This window comes from Xyrauchen texanus, chromosome 20 (genome assembly GCF_025860055.1).
Source record: "Xyrauchen texanus isolate HMW12.3.18 chromosome 20, RBS_HiC_50CHRs, whole genome shotgun sequence".
Lineage (NCBI taxonomy): Eukaryota > Metazoa > Chordata > Actinopteri > Cypriniformes > Catostomidae > Xyrauchen > Xyrauchen texanus.
Window position 1 is genome coordinate 32,709,082 of NC_068295.1, and position 18,435 is coordinate 32,727,516.

An 18,435-nucleotide genomic window follows, 5' to 3' on the forward strand; every position below is an offset into this window, starting at 1 on the left:
AAGTCACTCACATCTGGAATAATAATGAGAGTATATTATTGAGTTATTTATTATTCATTTTTGAGTGAATTATTCATTTAAGTTCAATCGACAGCATTTGTGACAATGTTCATTACCACAAAAAAATATATATTTGACTTTTACCTCCAAATTACCATCTCTGAGATTAATCACAACATTACAAACTTTGACTAAAAGATAAAAATAGAATATATATATATATATATTACGAGGGAATTAACTAAAAAACATTTATGATAGACTATACAAAGATTGACTTAAAGTCATTATTAAGTATAAAACAATATACAGAATTTAAGGACATTGCAAAAATATTCAGATATATGGCATACAAATATATAAGTAGTTTAAGAGAGACTGATTATATCGACTGATTACTGATTATGCCATTCACAATGCTTCATGGGAATTGGAGATTATTGCTAAACTGTTTTGCTGCAATTCACGGTATGTATCCTGTAGTAACAGCGACTTATATGATTGCTGAATATTTCTTCATGTTTATGGGTATTGTAGATTTTTACTGGGAATTTGGCTATTTAACACAAATATTTAAAAATTTGGTCAAGCTGAGATCAAAAGGATACTGGAGTTCACCCCAAAAAATCTGTCTTCATTTACTCATCATCATTTTGTTCCTAACCCATGTGTCTTTCTGTGCTTGGCAACATGTAAGGAACTGCCAGCCTCAGTCACCATTGACTTTTGTTGATTTTTGCAAATAATGAAAGTGAAAGTTGTCCTGAGTTCTATGGAGGAAGGAAATTCATTAAGTCATAGTAGCCTGTCTTGAAATGTTTATTCATTCCTGTTTAAAAAAAAATTCTAAGGAGAAAATGTATGGAATTTACTTTCGGAATCCTGGCATTACTCTATGTATTATGTAAGCATTGTGCTGGATAGTTTTTAATTATTATTTTTTTTGCAGCAGAATTTCTCTTTTTTTTTATTATTTAATAATTTTTATGTAATTATGTAATTATTGTCAGTGACAGGTGTTCAATTACCAGTAAGAATGTCAACACATACTAAATATTTAGTAAATATGCATGTTTGATAAGGTTCAAGACAACAATGCAAAATATTTTCATGTGTTCTGTTATATTAACAAGGTAAAAATAATAAAAAAAAAAAAAATAAATAAAATAGAACTTCTTGTTCACAGAGTGAACAAAATCTTTACTCTTTTTGCAGTTATCGTTGCTATAAGAACTTTTGGTAATAATATTTCTGAGACTACATGTCATACTTTACACAAATGATCACAAATGGCATTTATTTACACAAACCTGGGCTCTCATAAACACAGATTCACTACATTATACTAGATTAGTCTAAAATAGGGTGAGAAAACACATTCTAATCCCCACCACATGGTGTCTCTATTTGTCAAAGAGAAAAAATACCCAAATTCCCTTCACACAATTTATAATTATCCTAGATAATCATCACAATAATAACATGTTCTCATCATAACTTTGAATTCAGTAGTATTTTTAAAGTTGTAGTTTTATTTAAATGCTAGTTCTTTTGTTACACTAAAGTACTAGTTCCTTCCACTTCCACTGGTCAAAGGTTCCTAAACTAAGTCAATTTAACCAAACATTCTTAGAAAATACACATACCTGTATATTCCAATCCATAAAAGTGACTTTGGGTATTTCAAAGTAGAATGTGATATTATGAACTGAAGCCACAGTGCCGTGACCAAGAAACAATCAAATATATACAGTAGATACAAACTGGAAGATTTCAGGAATTATTATTTTTGTTTTACATTTTTCTCTCCATCTGCTCAAATTGTGATTTGAATAAACATCCAGTAGTGAAGAATGTGTACTCAGTTGATGGACATTTCAAAAAGAACTTTATTGAGTGCACAAAATGCTACTGACTGTATTGTTTAACTTTTTTTGTGTAATTGTTCACAAACAAAGTCAGACACCGAGGATAATTTACAGTAATGTTTTACTTCATTTGCAGTGACCAGATGATGTGTTCTTACAACATTTAATTGATTTATTTGACTATATATGTTAAAAGATAAGTCATTGCTTATTAAGAAACTAAAAATATCCATTGAATACATACATTTAAAAAAAGACACACATAAATTCCATCAGGTGCAAATGCTTTGTTAATAGCAAACAGAGATGACAGAGAGAGACTTTTTAACTGAATAAAATATGTCGGCTACATGATTGTTTGCATTTAAAAAAAAAATCTAAGGCTGCTGAAACACAGATTTTATATGCATTTATATTTGTCAAAATAGATGAGCTCAAAGAAATAAATGCTTTAATATGTGATACTATCAACATCAAATATATAATGTTTGTGAATATATCTATTTATATGGTGTTTGCTTGAATATTACAGAGTTCCCACCGTAAACAATATTCCCATAATAGTTTTATTATTTAGCACACTGACAACCTTTTCCTATTTTTCCTTGCACATATATATATATATATATATATATATATATATATATAATCCAGTGGATTTCCTTTTTAAAAAATATCTCATTTAGCTAAACAAACATCTTTGCAATATATTAATAAATAAGTATCAGTGCTGGCCCAACTTTGCTTTTTAGCAATACAATTTAGCTGGCATATATGGTTATACAAGAGAACACTGAAACATACATTCAAAAGCATAAAATCAGCTGATTCGATTTACAACTGCTGTTCGGCATATCATGTTCAATTCCCCTCATTGTCATCGGTAGAGGAATCCATATATCGTATAGATATTTCAGCGCTCTTATCATTGACCTCTTCAGTTGTCCCTACACTGTCAAAAAACTTCATTTTCTCAGTGTGCACTGTATCACGCAGCCTACGAATAGAGGAAGCTGTCTCATCAGAAATGGGTTCTACAGATTCTCCTTCAAATACACGTGTTCTCTGGGTCACAAGTACAGTCTCTTCATTTAACGTCTCTTTCACAACATGCCTTTCCACTAAAGTGTGCTCCCCATGATGCATTCTGGTTTCCACCACTGTCAACACCGAGTCCGATCCGAGTTTTACTTGTAAAGGTGAGGTGTGAATTCCATGGACATCTAAATTAGTGAGGGTTGCTGCTTGCTGTGTGTCTGGTATAGCTTGTATGTTCGACGTGATAACATGAATTTCCCCTGACATCTGTTTAAGAGTGTCCACTGAGGGTGAGGACATATCTGATGAAAATGGGATATTCACTTTTTCTGGCTGGTGAGGCTCCATTGATATCAGTTCACATCTGGCTGTGGAAGTCACAACATCCCTATTTACTTCACTGATGCCAACAGTGGCAGTAGGGTCAGCATATTTTACTTTTACTTTAGTAGGCGAGGTCTGTGACAGGCCAATCTGCTCAGTGGTTTGTGTGGAACTTATATCAGCAAAGGCTTCAGATGACCTCAGTGACAATGTTGGGCTGATATTCTCCTCCACAATCTCACTCAGGGGGCTCTTCTCAGGTTCCTCATTTGCCTTGATGGATTCTTTCTCTACATCGTCTTTCACGGATATTTTCTCAGCCTCCTCGGGTGGTTGAATTACTTCTTTCTCATTGGTCTTTGCCGTTTTGGTAGGAGAAGAATGTTTGGAAAACTTGAACCAGCTCCCCTTCTCAGTTTTTGCTTGTTCTTTGTTAACCTCTGCTTTCTGATCTGCTGAAGCTTCATTATTCTTTTCAATTTCCTCAACCTTAGAGTCCACCAACTTATCACTTTCATCTGAGGACTGGCTGAATCCTAATTTTGGAAATTTAAATTTAAATTTGGATTTTTCTGGAGTTCCTTTGTCCTTATTTTCTGTTGATACCTCAACTTTGACTTCAGCCTCATTAACTTGCTTAGCAGAATGCGTGTCCTTTTTTGTTTCAATTTCTTCTAATGTTGGAACATTAAATTCTACATCAAAGCCCTTGATAACATCCCCAAGGGAAGGCATTGTAAATGTGTGGGATTTTTCAGGCCCTTGTATATCATCTTTGGGGTCTGTTTTAGCATCTGGAGCACTGGCCTTTATGGTTGTGTCATCTTGTCCATCTTGAGATTTTGTTCTTGAAATGCTCATCTTTGGCATTTTTATGGTAGGAAGTTTGAACTTACTCGGTGAGCCTTTGTCCCCATCCACTTTTTTAGCAGCAGCCTGTTCAGTGGTTCCTTTAATTTCACCCTCTCTGTGTATTGCTTTAGAATCTTGTACATGTATAGTCTTGTCTTCAATATTTAGGTCAGTGTTAGGGTCTGGTACACTGACCCCTGCCGCTTCTGCTTTTATGTCAGATGTCTTTTGAGCTGAAATTCCAAATTTGGGCATTTTGAAAGCAGGTAATTTGAATTTACTTGGAGAACCTGTAACAATTTTATCATCTTTTAGCTCTGTCTCTACCTCTATTTTCTGAATGCTGGCACTTTCCCCTGGTAAAGCTATGTCTACTGTTGGTAGACTTACTCCTGCTTGGATCTTCATTTCTGGTTCTGTGATCCCAACTTCAGGTACTCCTGTTTTTACCTCTACTGCCGCAACTTCCAGCTCAGGGCCTTTTACTTTGGGTAACGAAATCCCAAACTTTGGAAGTTTAAATTTATTGTCCTGTCCTTCTTTGTAAATTCCTTTTTCTTTTCTTTTAGTATGAACAGATGTGGCCTCCACCTCTGCAACATCTGACTGATCCACCTTGGATGTCTCTACCTCATTATCCACTAAACTAACTTTAGATTCCTTGATGTCAGCATCATCCTTTGGTGCTTCCCCAATGACCTTTGAAGTGGAAACTCCAAATGTGGGTAATTTTATTGATGGGAGTTTAAATTTCGTTGGTGAACCAAATTGTGGACTTGTTATTTCTATTTCGTCCTTAGGTGGCTTAATATCTTTCTCAATCCCCTGTATTTCTGTAGAGCCCTCTGGCAAGGATACATCTGCTGTTGTTTTACTGGCTTGAATATCTTGGGACTTGCCATCTGATTTTGAAAATCCGAATTTTGGTAGTTTGAATTTACTTTTGTCTACTTCAAGTTCAGTACCTTTAGCCTCCATATCCACTTCCACTGACACTTTGGATACATTTGGCTCTCTATTTTTTATGGATAGTACAACCCCTGGAATCTTCCCTTCTATTTCACGAAGGGTTTCCTCATTCCCCAGGTCATTGTCTGGGCATTTTATTTTAGGTAGAGCAATTCCAAATTTTGGAATCTCAAATTTGCCATCTTGTTGCTGTTTGTCGATTACTTCACCCTTGAATTTGACCTCAATGGAAGCATCATTAATATTTACTGTTGGCCCTTTCATGTCACAACATGATACTTCTCCTGACATTTTAAAGTCCTCTTTAGGAAGACTGACTTCAGGCCTTTGGGTGTCCACGTTTGCTGTTGGGATGTCCACTGTGCCCTTTGATGCTTTCATTCCAAATTTTGGGAAATTGATTGATGGAAGATTAAATCTTGTTGGAGAGTTAACAATTTCTTTTTTTGGAGATTTAATATCTGTAGATTGTTCTGAAACCTCAGTAATTCCCATTGATATGTCCAAATCTGTCTTGGGCAGACTCACATCAACTTCAGGAGCCTTAAGATCTGGTTTTGAAAATCCCAATTTTGGAAGTTTCACTTTCAGCCCTTTGAAATCATTGTCAGCTTTATCTACTTTTCCCTCAGTGGTAACATCTTCAATTGCAACAACAGGCTGCTGTACATTTACCTGTTCTTCAGATAGAAGGCCAGTCTCTGCTTTTGTTTCTTTGCCCTCCATTTCTGTCTCCTCTAACTTTGGCATGCCAATTCCAAATTTTGGTAGCTTGAACTTGCTATCCTGCCCATCAATGCCAGTCCCTTTGCCCTTAATGTCCACATCAGCAGAGTGCCCCTTAATGTCCACATATGTTTTCTCCTCTCCTGTTTCAGGAAAACTGATTTCAAGTTCTTCGATATCTACTGTTGGAATATCAGATTTTTCCTTTGGATATTTCATACCAAATCTTGGAAGGTTGATTGAGGGCATTTTATATTTTGTCTGAGATACAGTTGTTGGATCTTTTTGTTTGTTCATTTCATCTGGGAAGGTAATTTCTGCATCTTGTTCTTTAACAAGTATGTGGCCCTCTGTGATTGACATATCAGTCTTTGGTTGACTTGCAACAGCTTCTTGGACCTTAATATCTGGCTTTGAAAAACCAAATTTGGGAAAGGAAAAGCTTGGTTTCTTCAGTTTCTCATCCAGCCCTTTCGTGTCAACCACAGGTATGTCTACGTGGCCTTCAATGGATAAATCCTGTACGTCAACATCAGGTAAGGGTAGTATTAACTTCCCCTCTGCTAGATGAAAATCAGTTTCTCTTTTTGTGGGACTCAGATCAATCTCTTTTTTTATTTCTTCTGTGTCAATTTTTGGTATTTTTCCTGACACTTTGATATCTGGTACATGAACACAAATTTCTGTTCCTTTGATGTCTTCTTCTGCTGATGATAGATTTACTGTGCCTTTTGAGGTCTTGACTCCAAATTTTGGCAGGTTAAATGCTGGCAGTTTAAATTTAGTTGGGGAAACAACAATTGTTAGATCTTTCTGTTCAGCCTCTTCCTCTACCTCTGGAAGTGTAATTTCTGCTGTTTGTTCTATTACATGCACTGTGCCTTCAGTTATAGGTACAGACATCTTTTGTACACTGACATCAAGTTGTGGAGTTGTGGTGTCTGGTTTAGAAAACCCAAACTTGGGAAATGAAAAACTTGGTCTCTTCACTTTTACTTTTCCTTTGGAATCAACCTCAGGTATGTTTGCTCTCTTCTCAGTGTCATCATCTTGAACATCATTTTTTAGTGGTTGTACTTCTAATTTCACCACAGATTGAGAGATTTTTGTGTTTGTGGCCTCCAGTTCTGAATCTATAACATTAATGTCTAATGCTGTATTTTGTGATTTAACTCCAAATTTTGGGAAGTTTATTGACGGGAGTTTATGCTTTGTTGGAGAGCCAAACATTTTTGAATCCTTTTGGTCTGACTCCACCTTTGACACTTTGATATCTACATTTGTTTCTATGTCCACACTGCATTCTGGTATTGGGACATCCATTTTTTGAACACTTACATCAACCCCAGAGGTTTTTAATTCTGGTTTTGTAAACCCTAATTTGGGTAATACCATCTTCACATCTAGGCCTTTAGAATCGTGTTCTGATGTGTAAGCTTTCCCCTCAGTTTTTATCTTTGGTTCTTTGATATCAGTTTCCTGTACTTCAGCAGCTATATCCCCTGCCTTTGATGTACTTAAAACAGACCCATTTGCTTTATGAAGGTCAATACCAAACTTTGGCAGCTTAAACTTACCCCCTTGTCCTTCAAGTTCAACATCTTCAACCTTTAAGTTCACATTAACAAATTGACCCTCTGTGACCAGATGAGGTTCCTTTATTTCAGCAGATAGGGCTTCATCTGTTGTTTTTATTTGTGTATCTGGACCTCTTACAGCTATATCTAAAACTGGCATACTTTTCTCTTCCTTGGTACCTTTTCCTCCAACCTCTGGCAAGTTGATTGAGGGGAGTTTAAACTTGTTTTGGGCATTATCAATTGTTACTTCTTTTTGTTCAGCCTCAACCTTTGACACTGGGATATTTGTACTTTGTTCTATTATTTCCATGTCAACCTCTGGTTTAGAGGCATCAACTTGTCCAAGACTGACATCAGTCTCTGGGGCCTCTGAAGGTAACACATCACCTCTCAATTCTGTTATTTCAGGTTTGGTTTTTGAAGATGAACTCCCAAATTTGGGTAGTTTGAATGTGGGAAGTTTGAATTTGATCGGTGAACCTCCTTTGGTTGTACCATCTTTTAACATCTCAGTCGTTTGAATTTTCATGTCAGATTCAGGTTGTTTCACATCCACCTCTGCTGTTGCATATGTATCACCCATCTCAATGTTATTCTCTGGAGATTTAATGACTTGTATAGAAAATTCATGTTCTGAGCTCTGCACTTTTGGCGTCTTCATCTTGACCCCAGTTTCCTTAGCAGCCCCAGGCATGTCTTCTTTTCCCTCAACAGACATACTTTCCATTTTCATGTCATGTGTTAGTGTATACTCAGTTTTCTCTATATTATCCTCCATTCTTGATGTACCCTTTTTACCCTCTGGTCCTTTTAGCTTTGGAAATGAAAATTCAAATTTGGGCATCATAAATCTTCTTCCTTGACTTCCAGGATCAATATATTTGGTCTTTATTTCAGCATCCGTTGGTTGACTTTCAAAATGTAGTTTTGATGGTTCTGTATCATGAGTTGCTGTTTCTTTTGAGATATCAAATTTGGTTTTATTTTGTGACAAAGCTTCTGATTCGTCCTTTATTTCTGACTGTGTTACATCACCCGCATTTGCAGTAGATTCCTCAACAGTCTTTGAAATGGAAATTTCAAATTTAGGGAGAGAAATTGTTGGAAGCTTGAATTTAGATGGAGAACCAGTAGTAATTTTATCTTTTACCTGGACTTCAACCTCTGGAGCAAGGATTGTCACATCAATCTCTTTGATCTCAGTGTCTGGAACAGCTATTCCTTCTTTTTGGAGACTGGTGTCAGCATCAGGGGTCTTAGTCTCAGATTTGGAATATCCAAATTTTGGAAATGACATCTTCCGTTTCTTTAATTTAATATCACTCTCTTTTTCTGTAGCTTTTGGGATGACTGCATCTACTTTAAGTGAAGGAAGTTTGATTTCAGTGTAAGGTTTCTTGGCTTGAACATCCATACCTGATATTGAATCTTCTTTAGCTGGCTCCTCATCAAGACTATGGCCTATGAGACTCATCTTAACATCTGCTTTAGAAAATGCAAGTTCTGGAGATAATATAATTTCTTTTTTCATTTCACAATGAACATCCTCAAACATTTCTGCCTCTGGTGTAGAGACATCAATGTCAGGTTTAGATAGACTTTTCATTTCAGGTAATGATGGCAATTCCCTGCACACATCAGACTCTGGCAATTTAATGTCCATGGTAGGTTCGTCTTTGGTGACCCCAGGCATTTGCTTGTCAAGGTCAGAACCTGTAGCCTTTGGAAATGTGACTCCAAATTTTGAAAATTGAATTGTAGGAAATTTAAATTTTGATGGAGATCCTCTTGAAACTTTTTCAGTCTGGTCAGCCTCAGTGTTTGACTCTTTCATGTCTACAACTGATTCTTCTCTGTCTATACTACCTTCTAGTTTGGAGGCATCATCTTTTGGAAGGCTCAAATCTGCCTCAGAACACTTAATGTCTGGTTTTGAAAACCCGAATTTTGGAAGTGAAAAGCTTGGTCTTTTCATCTTTACAGGTACATCTGGTCCTTTAGAATCATCTTCTGGTTTGTCAAATGTTTCTGTGGGCACTTCATCATAAGATGACTGCACCTCAGTTTTTGCATCCACTGAAGTAAGATCTCTCCCTTTCTTTGATGTACTAAATTCAGTGTCTGTAGCTTTTACTTTTGGAAGGTTAATGACAAATTTGGGCAGATTAGCCATATCTTCTTGTCCTTTGGGCTTTGCATCTTCAACCTTTCGTCCTACACTAACACCTTTAACAATCACATAAGATTCCTTGATCTCACCTGATGGTGCATTACCTTTTAGTTTCATGCTTATTTGTTCTTCTGAAAGTCTTTCATCAGGTTCTTCAGCATCTATATCCACAGTTGGCAAATCTTTGTCTACCTTTGTTGCTTTACCTCCAAACTTTGGCAAGTTGATAGAGGGGAGTTTAAACTTTACTGGTGAACCAACAATTGTTAAGTCTTTTTGTTCAGCCTCACCCTTTGAAATGGTGAAATTCACATTGGGCTCTTTAATTTCCACATTGCCTCCTGGTATGGATAGATCAATCTGTGGAAGACTGACATCAACCTCTGCAGCTTTGATGTCTGGTTTTGAAAGCTTATCATATAGAAATTCTCCATCAACTTCATTGTCTGGTTTAGAAAATGAATGTTCTGGAGATGATATTATTTCTATTTTCTGTTCGCAATCTACTTTTGGAATGTTAATATCTGTCATTTGTAATCTTCTGTCTGGCACAGACAGTTCAACATTAGGCTTGGATACACTGAGAATAGTCTCTGGGTCTTTCATGTCAGGTAGTGCTGTAGGTTCTCCAGAAAGCTTAGCCTCAGGCATTTGAATATCACTCCCATCATCGGTTGCCTTTGGAAACGAGACACCAAATTTTGGAAGTTTAATTGTGGGAAGTTTAAATTTTGTTGGAGAATCTGTTGAATCCTTTAACTCAGCCTCTGCCTCGGTGGACTTACTTTGAACATCTAGTTCTGTTATATCAGCACCTCCCTTTTGAAAAGAGCTGTGTACTGTTGGAAGAGATATGTGAGCATCAGATTTTTCAGATTTAGAGAATCCAAATTTGGGAAATGATAGTTTCCTTTTCTTCATTTTAGACTCAGTTTCTTTGAATTCTGCTTGTGGAAGTTCAGATGACTCTAACTCAGTTTTTCCATCAACCTTGAGGATAGTTCTTTCAGATGAGATAGTTTCCTCTGGTAGAAGACTGCTTTCTTCTGTCTTCTCTGTTGGCAATGAGATACCAAACTTGATTAGTCTAAACCCACTATCCTCTTGTGCATCTTCTAAAGCCTCAACCTCAATTTCAACTTTCCCAACCCTTTCTTTAGTGTCTCCTGGTGTCTCACTGGGGATACAAACCTTGTTAAATTCAACATCTGCATCAATTTCAGGCTTTGAGAGTCCAGTTTCATCCTGCTCTTTTTCCTCTGTCTTTGGGATTTTTACTTTTGGAAGAGAAATATCTATACTAGGCATTTTTATTTTGCTCAAATTTATTTCGAAATGTTGTGCTTTGGTATCAGTCTCAGATGTTCTCTTCTCAGAATCTAATTCAACCTCTATTTTGTCATTTTCTTGCATCGTAATGTCCTCTTTTATGGTTGTTTCTTTTATAGATTTCCCTCCGAATTTTGGCATTTTGAATTTTGGAAGTTTCATTTTTTGTGGAGAGGAGTCAGTTTTTGTGTCTTTGCTTTGGATTTCAGCCTTTGCTATAGATGGTTCACATGCAGAAACTTTCATTTCTTTATCATTAGCAGATGTCACCTGCTCAGTTACCTCTTGTGTTGGGGTTTCCATAACTGTGCTATCGTCATGATGTAGCATTTGATCACCCTTTACATCTCCTCCATGGGATTTTTCAAACGCTGTCCTTTCAGCAGATTGTTTGATGACTACATGTTCTTCACGAGAAATCTTTTTTTGTTTTGATTCATCAAGTGATATTTTTGCTTTCGTCTCCTTCATTTTATCACTTTTCGATGAGGTGGTCATTTTTGGTAACTCAAACCCAATATCTGGGAAGCGAATGTCAGGTGTCATGATTCCAATACTTGGCATAGATACCTTTGATTTCTTTGATTTCTTTGCATGTTCTTTTTTGACCACTTTAATATTTGAACATTCAGTTACATCTGCATCAGTATACACTTTTACAGCATCATCTTGAATATCTTTGGCAACTTTGATTTTTTGCACCTGAACTGATTGCACAATGGCTTCCATTCCAGGTATTTCAATGTCTTCACGTTTCGGAAGTTTGAATTTGACATCTGAGGAAGTACTTCTCTTATCATCCCTTGCCAAAATTTTACCAGTTTTAGATTGTTGGGCTTCAAACTTTACTTTTGATCTGTCTATTTTTTTCTCAGTTATACTGGTTTCATCATGAAGATGCAGTTGTTCAGTTTTTGGTAATATGAAGGCTTCATCTTTTGTAACAAAAGAAGAACTTATCAGTTTTTCTTTATCCATTGTGTTTTCAAGCAATTTACTGCTTATATCTGTGCTCATGCTTGAAATTTTACAAGGGGATCCTCTAGGTGACACACCAGTCTTGATTTCTCTGTGTACAAGGACACCTGTGATGTCTCTTTCGGGTAATTTAAATGCTGGGAATTTTGATACTGCTTCCTTTACATCCTCAACATTAAACTCTTCAACTTCCCCCTGAGCTTTTGAGATTTTTATTATCCTCTCAACTTTTTGTTCTTTAACTCTTGGTGTGTGAAAGTTGGCTTTTGATCCTTTGTCCTCCATCCCAGGAATCTCAATTTCCTCTCGTTTTAGAAGAGGGGCTTTGGTTGAGTCTCTCTGTCTCATAATTATTGATTCTTGGTGGTCAAATTCAGAGATATCCACCTTTGGAAGTTTGAAGTTTGACTCTTTTCTTTTACCAAGGTCAGTTAGAATGGAATCAATATTTGCTTTTTCTGTTAACTCAGAGGTGTTGATTACTTCAGCACTACTACCAGTACTCTTGCCACTTCTATCCACATCCAGAGCATTTGGTTTTGGCTGGAATATAACAGGTGTTGGAGTGCCTGAATTCTTCATGTCAGTGACAGTTGAGGACACATCCTGCCTCGTTTTAATATCAAAAGTGATAGAGTCTGATGATGTAAACTCTAGTCTATTTACTGTTTTTGTAAAATGACAATTAGATGCGGCTCCCAGTGGACCTCTGGTTCGAATCCCATAGCTTTCTGTTTCAAGAATGTTTCTTTCTTTCTTTTCCTTGTCACTGCCAATTCTTGGTGACTTTTGCATCAGTCCTACATCTGACATGTCCAGGGAAACATCAGCTTTAGGCACGCTCATGTCAATGTCTTCTGGCCCTTGGGTCTTCTGTAAAATCTCTTGAATTTTCAGCTTGCTATCAGAATCAACTTGATGTTTCACTTCCTCTCTTTGTGATATTAAGCTGGGGCTGCCCACAATATTGTCATATGTCAATGGATCTGAAGATCTCATTCCACTTGATGTAGACTTTAATTGGCTCTCTGATCCTATTTCAGATTTATTCACTCCTTGAATGCTAACCATTAATTCCGATGTTTCTCTCCTTTCTTTGCTATCCTGCCCTAGAGCAACTGTAATATCAGTAGTATTTAATGTATTGTCCAAGCTAATGAGCTCAACCTTATGCAATGATTCAGTCATTGGCAAAGTTGGGAATGTATTCTCATTTCTAGTTTTAGTAGGCTCAGTATTATCAGCTTCATTCAATAGTTTAGGACTCTCTACCAAATTAATCACTGGCTCCTGAAAGCTGTGTTCTTCAGCAATATTCACAAATGTTTGGTTTTCCAAGACCTCCATATTGTCTGTTGTAAGCTCCTTTCCATTTTCTGGGGTCTCTTCAACTGACTTGCTCCTGCGACCTGTCATTCTCATCTTAAGCTTCATTTTGTGGATCTTTTTCTTATCTTTTCCATCTGGAGATTTTAATGGAGATTTAAGAGGTGAATCTGTGTCACTTGTCGGTGGACTTATCTCTAATTTCCTCTGTTCGTCTGCTTCTGATGTGCTGTGAGATCTCTTAAAATTTGCCCTACAACCCTTGCTAAAAGAAGGGAATTTTGGCCAAGAGATGCGTTCATGTTGCTTTTTTGTCTTTCCTCTGCCTCTCATTTCTGCTTCACCAACTTCCTCTCCCTCAGCCTCCTCGCCCTGTGAAACATTAAAGATACATATATCAAGTGATTGAACTCTAAGAGGCTTTAAAGTATTCTGTAATTGACAATAAGTGCTATAATTACAATGGTTACATCTGGCCTCATTGTCTCAACATCTTCTTGTGTTCTTGTTGGAACTGGTTTGCGTTTTAGACAGAACTCCACTTTATATGGTTGCGCATGTTCAAGAATCTGGAGGGCATCTTCATAAGACACATTATCAAAGTATACTGTAGCACTAATTATCTGATCACCTGAAAGGTAAGATGGAAGGACACCAATGAGGATGCAAGTAACAAGTTGGATCAGAACAAGTTTTGCTATATTGATTCTAAAAATAAGCATTTCAACACACCTTCTTTCACATTTAGATGTTTTGAGGCAGGCGACTCAGGTTTTACTTCCTTGATAAAGATGCCATCCTTTCCCCCTCCACTTACAACCAAACCCTCAGCACAGACTTCCTTTGCAGTCTTCACTAGCATTTCAGACTGACCATTTTGCATATCCTGAAACAAAATGCAGACAGGATTTATTAGCCACTTCAGAATTTCCACTATTCACATTTCCGATCATTTATTATCTTTCATGGGACATCTTTAGAGAAGACTTTAATGAGTGAATTTACTAACAGTTGTGCCACTTTTGAGCTAATGAGGAAGAAGGGTATTATAAACAGACTCGGCTTATAGTCAAGTACACTTTCGATCTCTGAACCAGCTTGTAAGATGGAGAATTTCACAGAAAAGATGGCATTTAACACAAATTTTTGGGGTGTTTCACCTGATTTGTAAAACTCCTTTAGTGAATTGGGAGCTAAAAGAATGCAGACTATGTGTCCTTCATCCTTAAGCCCAAAGTATACTTCTGGCACGGTGTGTGTCCGTGTATTGGACATGTGACGCAAATCTCATCATCAGCAGAGTGCGCAAGCCCTATATTTCTAACTGCGCGTCTTTGAGTTATTAGCACTAATTAGTGGGTCCACAAGGTGGCAACACTCACATTTGAGCCATTGCTGTCATGAAGAAGAGCTCATAGAAGATGTAATTGATGCTAAACTTCAGGAGATGAAGGTAAAAACAACAACAGTGGATGTGCAAGTCAAGTGCGTTTGTGAGGAGGTCTGGAGACACCTGCATTTCTATAACTCGAGTCTGAAGGAATATAAAGTCATCTTTATGGGACTAAACTTCTCTGTGACTTTCTGAAGAGAAATGCAGATGTTTCATAGCAGCCGTAGCGCATATGTGCCAACCGCCTGTGAATGCACGTACAGTCTAATGCTGCATACTTTGACAGGCTTGTGTTCGACAGTACGTTGACGCTGAGCCAGGTGTGTCTTACCTCTGTTTGATTCATTTTGGCAGAGGAGCGCTTGTCAAACAGTGACCCAAAACCAGTCGTTTTGCCTTTTTTGGAACTCTTGGTGGTTGGGTCATAGAAGTCACCCTCAGCCTAGAAAATATTTAGCGAATATACATTATAATAAAACTTGATTTGCTCAATCACATCTAATAAAAACTAAAGAGAAGATTTATTGATGCGTAATGTTGAGATCACCTGTTTTACATATTTTTCTGTGGTAGGGAATTCCTCAACAGGGGAAGAACCCTGAGGACGAGGTCTTTCCTCCTCTAAAACCTCTGGATCCTTACATACCTATTACATTAAATACAATGAAAGATAGTGTTAATCATAACAGAGAGTCATTATATCTATAATAATTGTATATTTGCTGGATATGCTCTACTGGAGTGCAACTCACTAAATCATCATCCGTGTCTTGCTCTGGTCCTTTCAGCCTTCGCACATCACCTGTTGTGAGGAAAAATACAAAATAAACACTTGAAAATGTTATCTAGGATGCAATTACAGACTTGCATAAGCTTCAGAATATATTGTTTTACAGAATTTACTGATTGGAGAGTCAGTGTACATATACTATATTTTGTCAGACCAGAACTGTTGTATTTGCAAATATGCAGGAGACTAAGGCAAGAATTCTGTGCACAAGTATTCTCACAGGATCCAGACAGTCTACCTCCTTCTGTTGTTTCCGGTAAAGTGAGGCACTCTATTGATCCAAAGGTGTTGGCTTACACTGCCAGCAAATAGACCAACATGGAATCTTGGGCTTTGATAGAGCAGGAGAAGAAGGCCCAGGAGCAGTGAAACTAATATGGTTGCTATTATTAGCAGCAGATGTTTTATTATAAAAATTAAAAATAAAACTACAGTTCAATTCCATGGCATGAGTGAATGATTCCATTGCACACTATTTTTTTTTATCAATAATTATTCTGTTGTTAATAATATTGTACAATAGACAAAAAAGCTTAAATTCTGATATCAGCAGCAATAATACTTTCATGCTGTAGTCTCCTTTCTTCTCAGAAAGGCCTACATTGCCTATTACCCATAATGGTAATATGTTAATGACTGTAACGAACCCCGCTCCTCTAGTTCTCCCCGCTTCATCGAGCTCACAGGCTCGCTCCCCGAGCTCACACGCTCACTCCCAATCACCCCCCTCTGGCTCTCATGCACGCTCCCAATCACCAGAGTATTAGTTTCACCTGTACTCGTCCCAATCACCTGGTTATTCGTTTCACCTGCACCACTCGTTTTCTCCCCTATATATATCACAACCCTTTCGTTTCACTCTTGTTGGTTATTGTTTAGTTTACCCCTTCGCTTTGCCAGCTCTAGTGTTCCCCTAGCTCCCCTGTCTATTCAACTCGCTTGTTTACCCGTTCTGCTATTCTGACTTCCCCGGCTTCGACGTTACGCTTTCCTCGACCACTCTTTTGTAGTTTTGCCCCGTTGCCATATCCTGATTCCCCGGCTTCGACCTTACGCTCCCCTCGTCCACTCTCTTCTGGATTTGCCCTATTTGTACTTTTGGTTTGCCTGCAATAAACGCAGTTTGACTATACATTGTGACTGTCTCTTCTTGCGCGGGTTACAATGACGTCATTGCTGTGTGTTACATTTTGAATGCTGAGCTGAAAGGAAATTTTCAACATTTTGTCTTACATTTCTGTACTTAAAGAAAATTACATAGATAGCCCCCCTTAGAGTAAAATTATCTACAAAACCACATTTGAATGGAGTCTATATGTTAACCATTCCGGGCTCAACAAATTGCAGAATTTTAATTGCAAAGACAGCACTTATAGTATTAGGGGTAAAACAAACCCTAATCAGAATGTTTGAGGAATATCAATACAGTGTTGCCTTGCGAGCACTGTTATTATTACACTTAAGAAATTGTTCTCAAATATTTTCCCCATTTCTAATGATCAGACTTAACTTGGGAATGCACCACTGTTGCCACCGTTGCCCCAAATGACCCGGTTTTAATGATTTGCAGTACATAGTTTAAGTAACCTTGAGGACCTTGTGTCCTTCAGAAGTGGTATGTTTCCATTTTAGGGCTGAAATGCAGGTAACACTTTACAATAAGGCTCCATTCGTTAACATTAGTTAATGCATTAGGTATCATGAACAAACAATGAACTATATATTGTTTTACAGCATTTATTAATCTTTGTTAATGGTAGTTAATAAAAAATAGAATAGTTCATTGTTAGTTCATGTTATATATTGAAATTAATTTAAGATTGTTCAAGATTAATGCTTAAAAGTTTAATGCTGATTAATACTGTAAAAGTACTGTTCATTGTTAGTTCATGTTAACTTATGTTGTTAACTAATATTAACAAATGGAGCCTTATTGTAGTCTTACTGAGAATCCAATTAGGTTGTTTAAGATAGTGATTTAAGGTTCTGGTAACATATTGCCTTGAAAATACTGTTTGCTTTTGTATGTTATTAATGTTACTTACTAAATACATGTGCCAATATGGAAATAATTCAACAGTGTTGTATAAATCTAAAAATGTGACTAATATTGATTTTTTTTTAACTGCTAAAAAAAAAATAACAACAAATAAATCACAGATAACATTGTTACACAAGTTTAACATTTTAGGTCAGCACCTACCTCCACTATGAGCTACCTGGGGAACTATGTTTTATTCCAGACTGTTAGGCACTTAATCCACACCTTGCATTTGGAGAACTGTTTGTTGGTAACTATTGCTTGTTTTAGGAGATGTGGAGATGGAGGGCCCTGCCCTTTTTCTAGACTTAAAAGCTATGACACAACCCATTTTCAGGGCCCTGGTTCTAGCTGCTGCTTGAGCAATTATGCTAAAAAACAAAAACAAACAAAGATTTTAGTGATTTTGTGAGCAAAGCTGTCAGGGATAAGATTTTGATACAAGGGTGTGTATGTCCTTCTATTCTCCAACAAATATTGTCATTGTTGTTTGTTTAGTTTGAAATTGAGTTGAAGGAAACAGTCATGCCATTGATGTACAGTGGGATTTGAATGGCAATTGAAAATAAGATGTCATGCAGTTGTGGGAATTGTTTATTGTGTTTTCAGTGACCCAAAAGAATAACCAAGCCAGAAAAGTTTAAAGAATATAGCAGTTCACTCAGTCTAAAGCAAATGTCAATCTCTTACAAACACAGTATGTGCATGGTTGTTTGTGTATTTGCCAATTTCTACACTGACTATCAAATCAAAGAATTCCTTCTCTATCTGTTATTAAATTACCATGCAACAAATTTTGCAGCCACAAACCACATAAAAAACTAAACAAAAAAAACGTAACTAAAAGGCTTATCGAAAGTTTGTCTTATTTTATCTATTTTGATTATTATTTAACTTGAGTTGGACAATGAATGACATTTGCATGGTCTTAGAAATTATATGTTGTCAAATTCACAACATAGTAACTCCCTGATCAAACATTTGAGGAAAGGGTGCTGCTCTAAAAGTGATACGAATGTGTTTTATTTAAGTGACCAGGCTAATCTAGGGT

The 18,435-nt window shown here is 36.9% G+C and overlaps 1 protein-coding gene across 1 annotated transcript; it reads right to left on the reverse strand.

Moving 5' to 3' along the window:
- Positions 1-1,871: 1,871 nt before the first annotated feature.
- LOC127660583 (neuroblast differentiation-associated protein AHNAK) lies at positions 1,872-14,899 on the reverse strand. Its single transcript, XM_052150905.1, has 4 exons — positions 14,885-14,899; positions 13,893-14,046; positions 13,622-13,791; positions 1,872-13,532 (listed from the first exon to the last, which is right to left on the reverse strand). Exons 1-4 carry the CDS (start codon positions 14,897-14,899, stop codon positions 2,730-2,732), a joined length of 11,142 nt encoding a protein of 3,713 aa, XP_052006865.1. The 3' UTR covers positions 1,872-2,729.
- Positions 14,900-18,435: the final 3,536 nt, after the last annotated feature.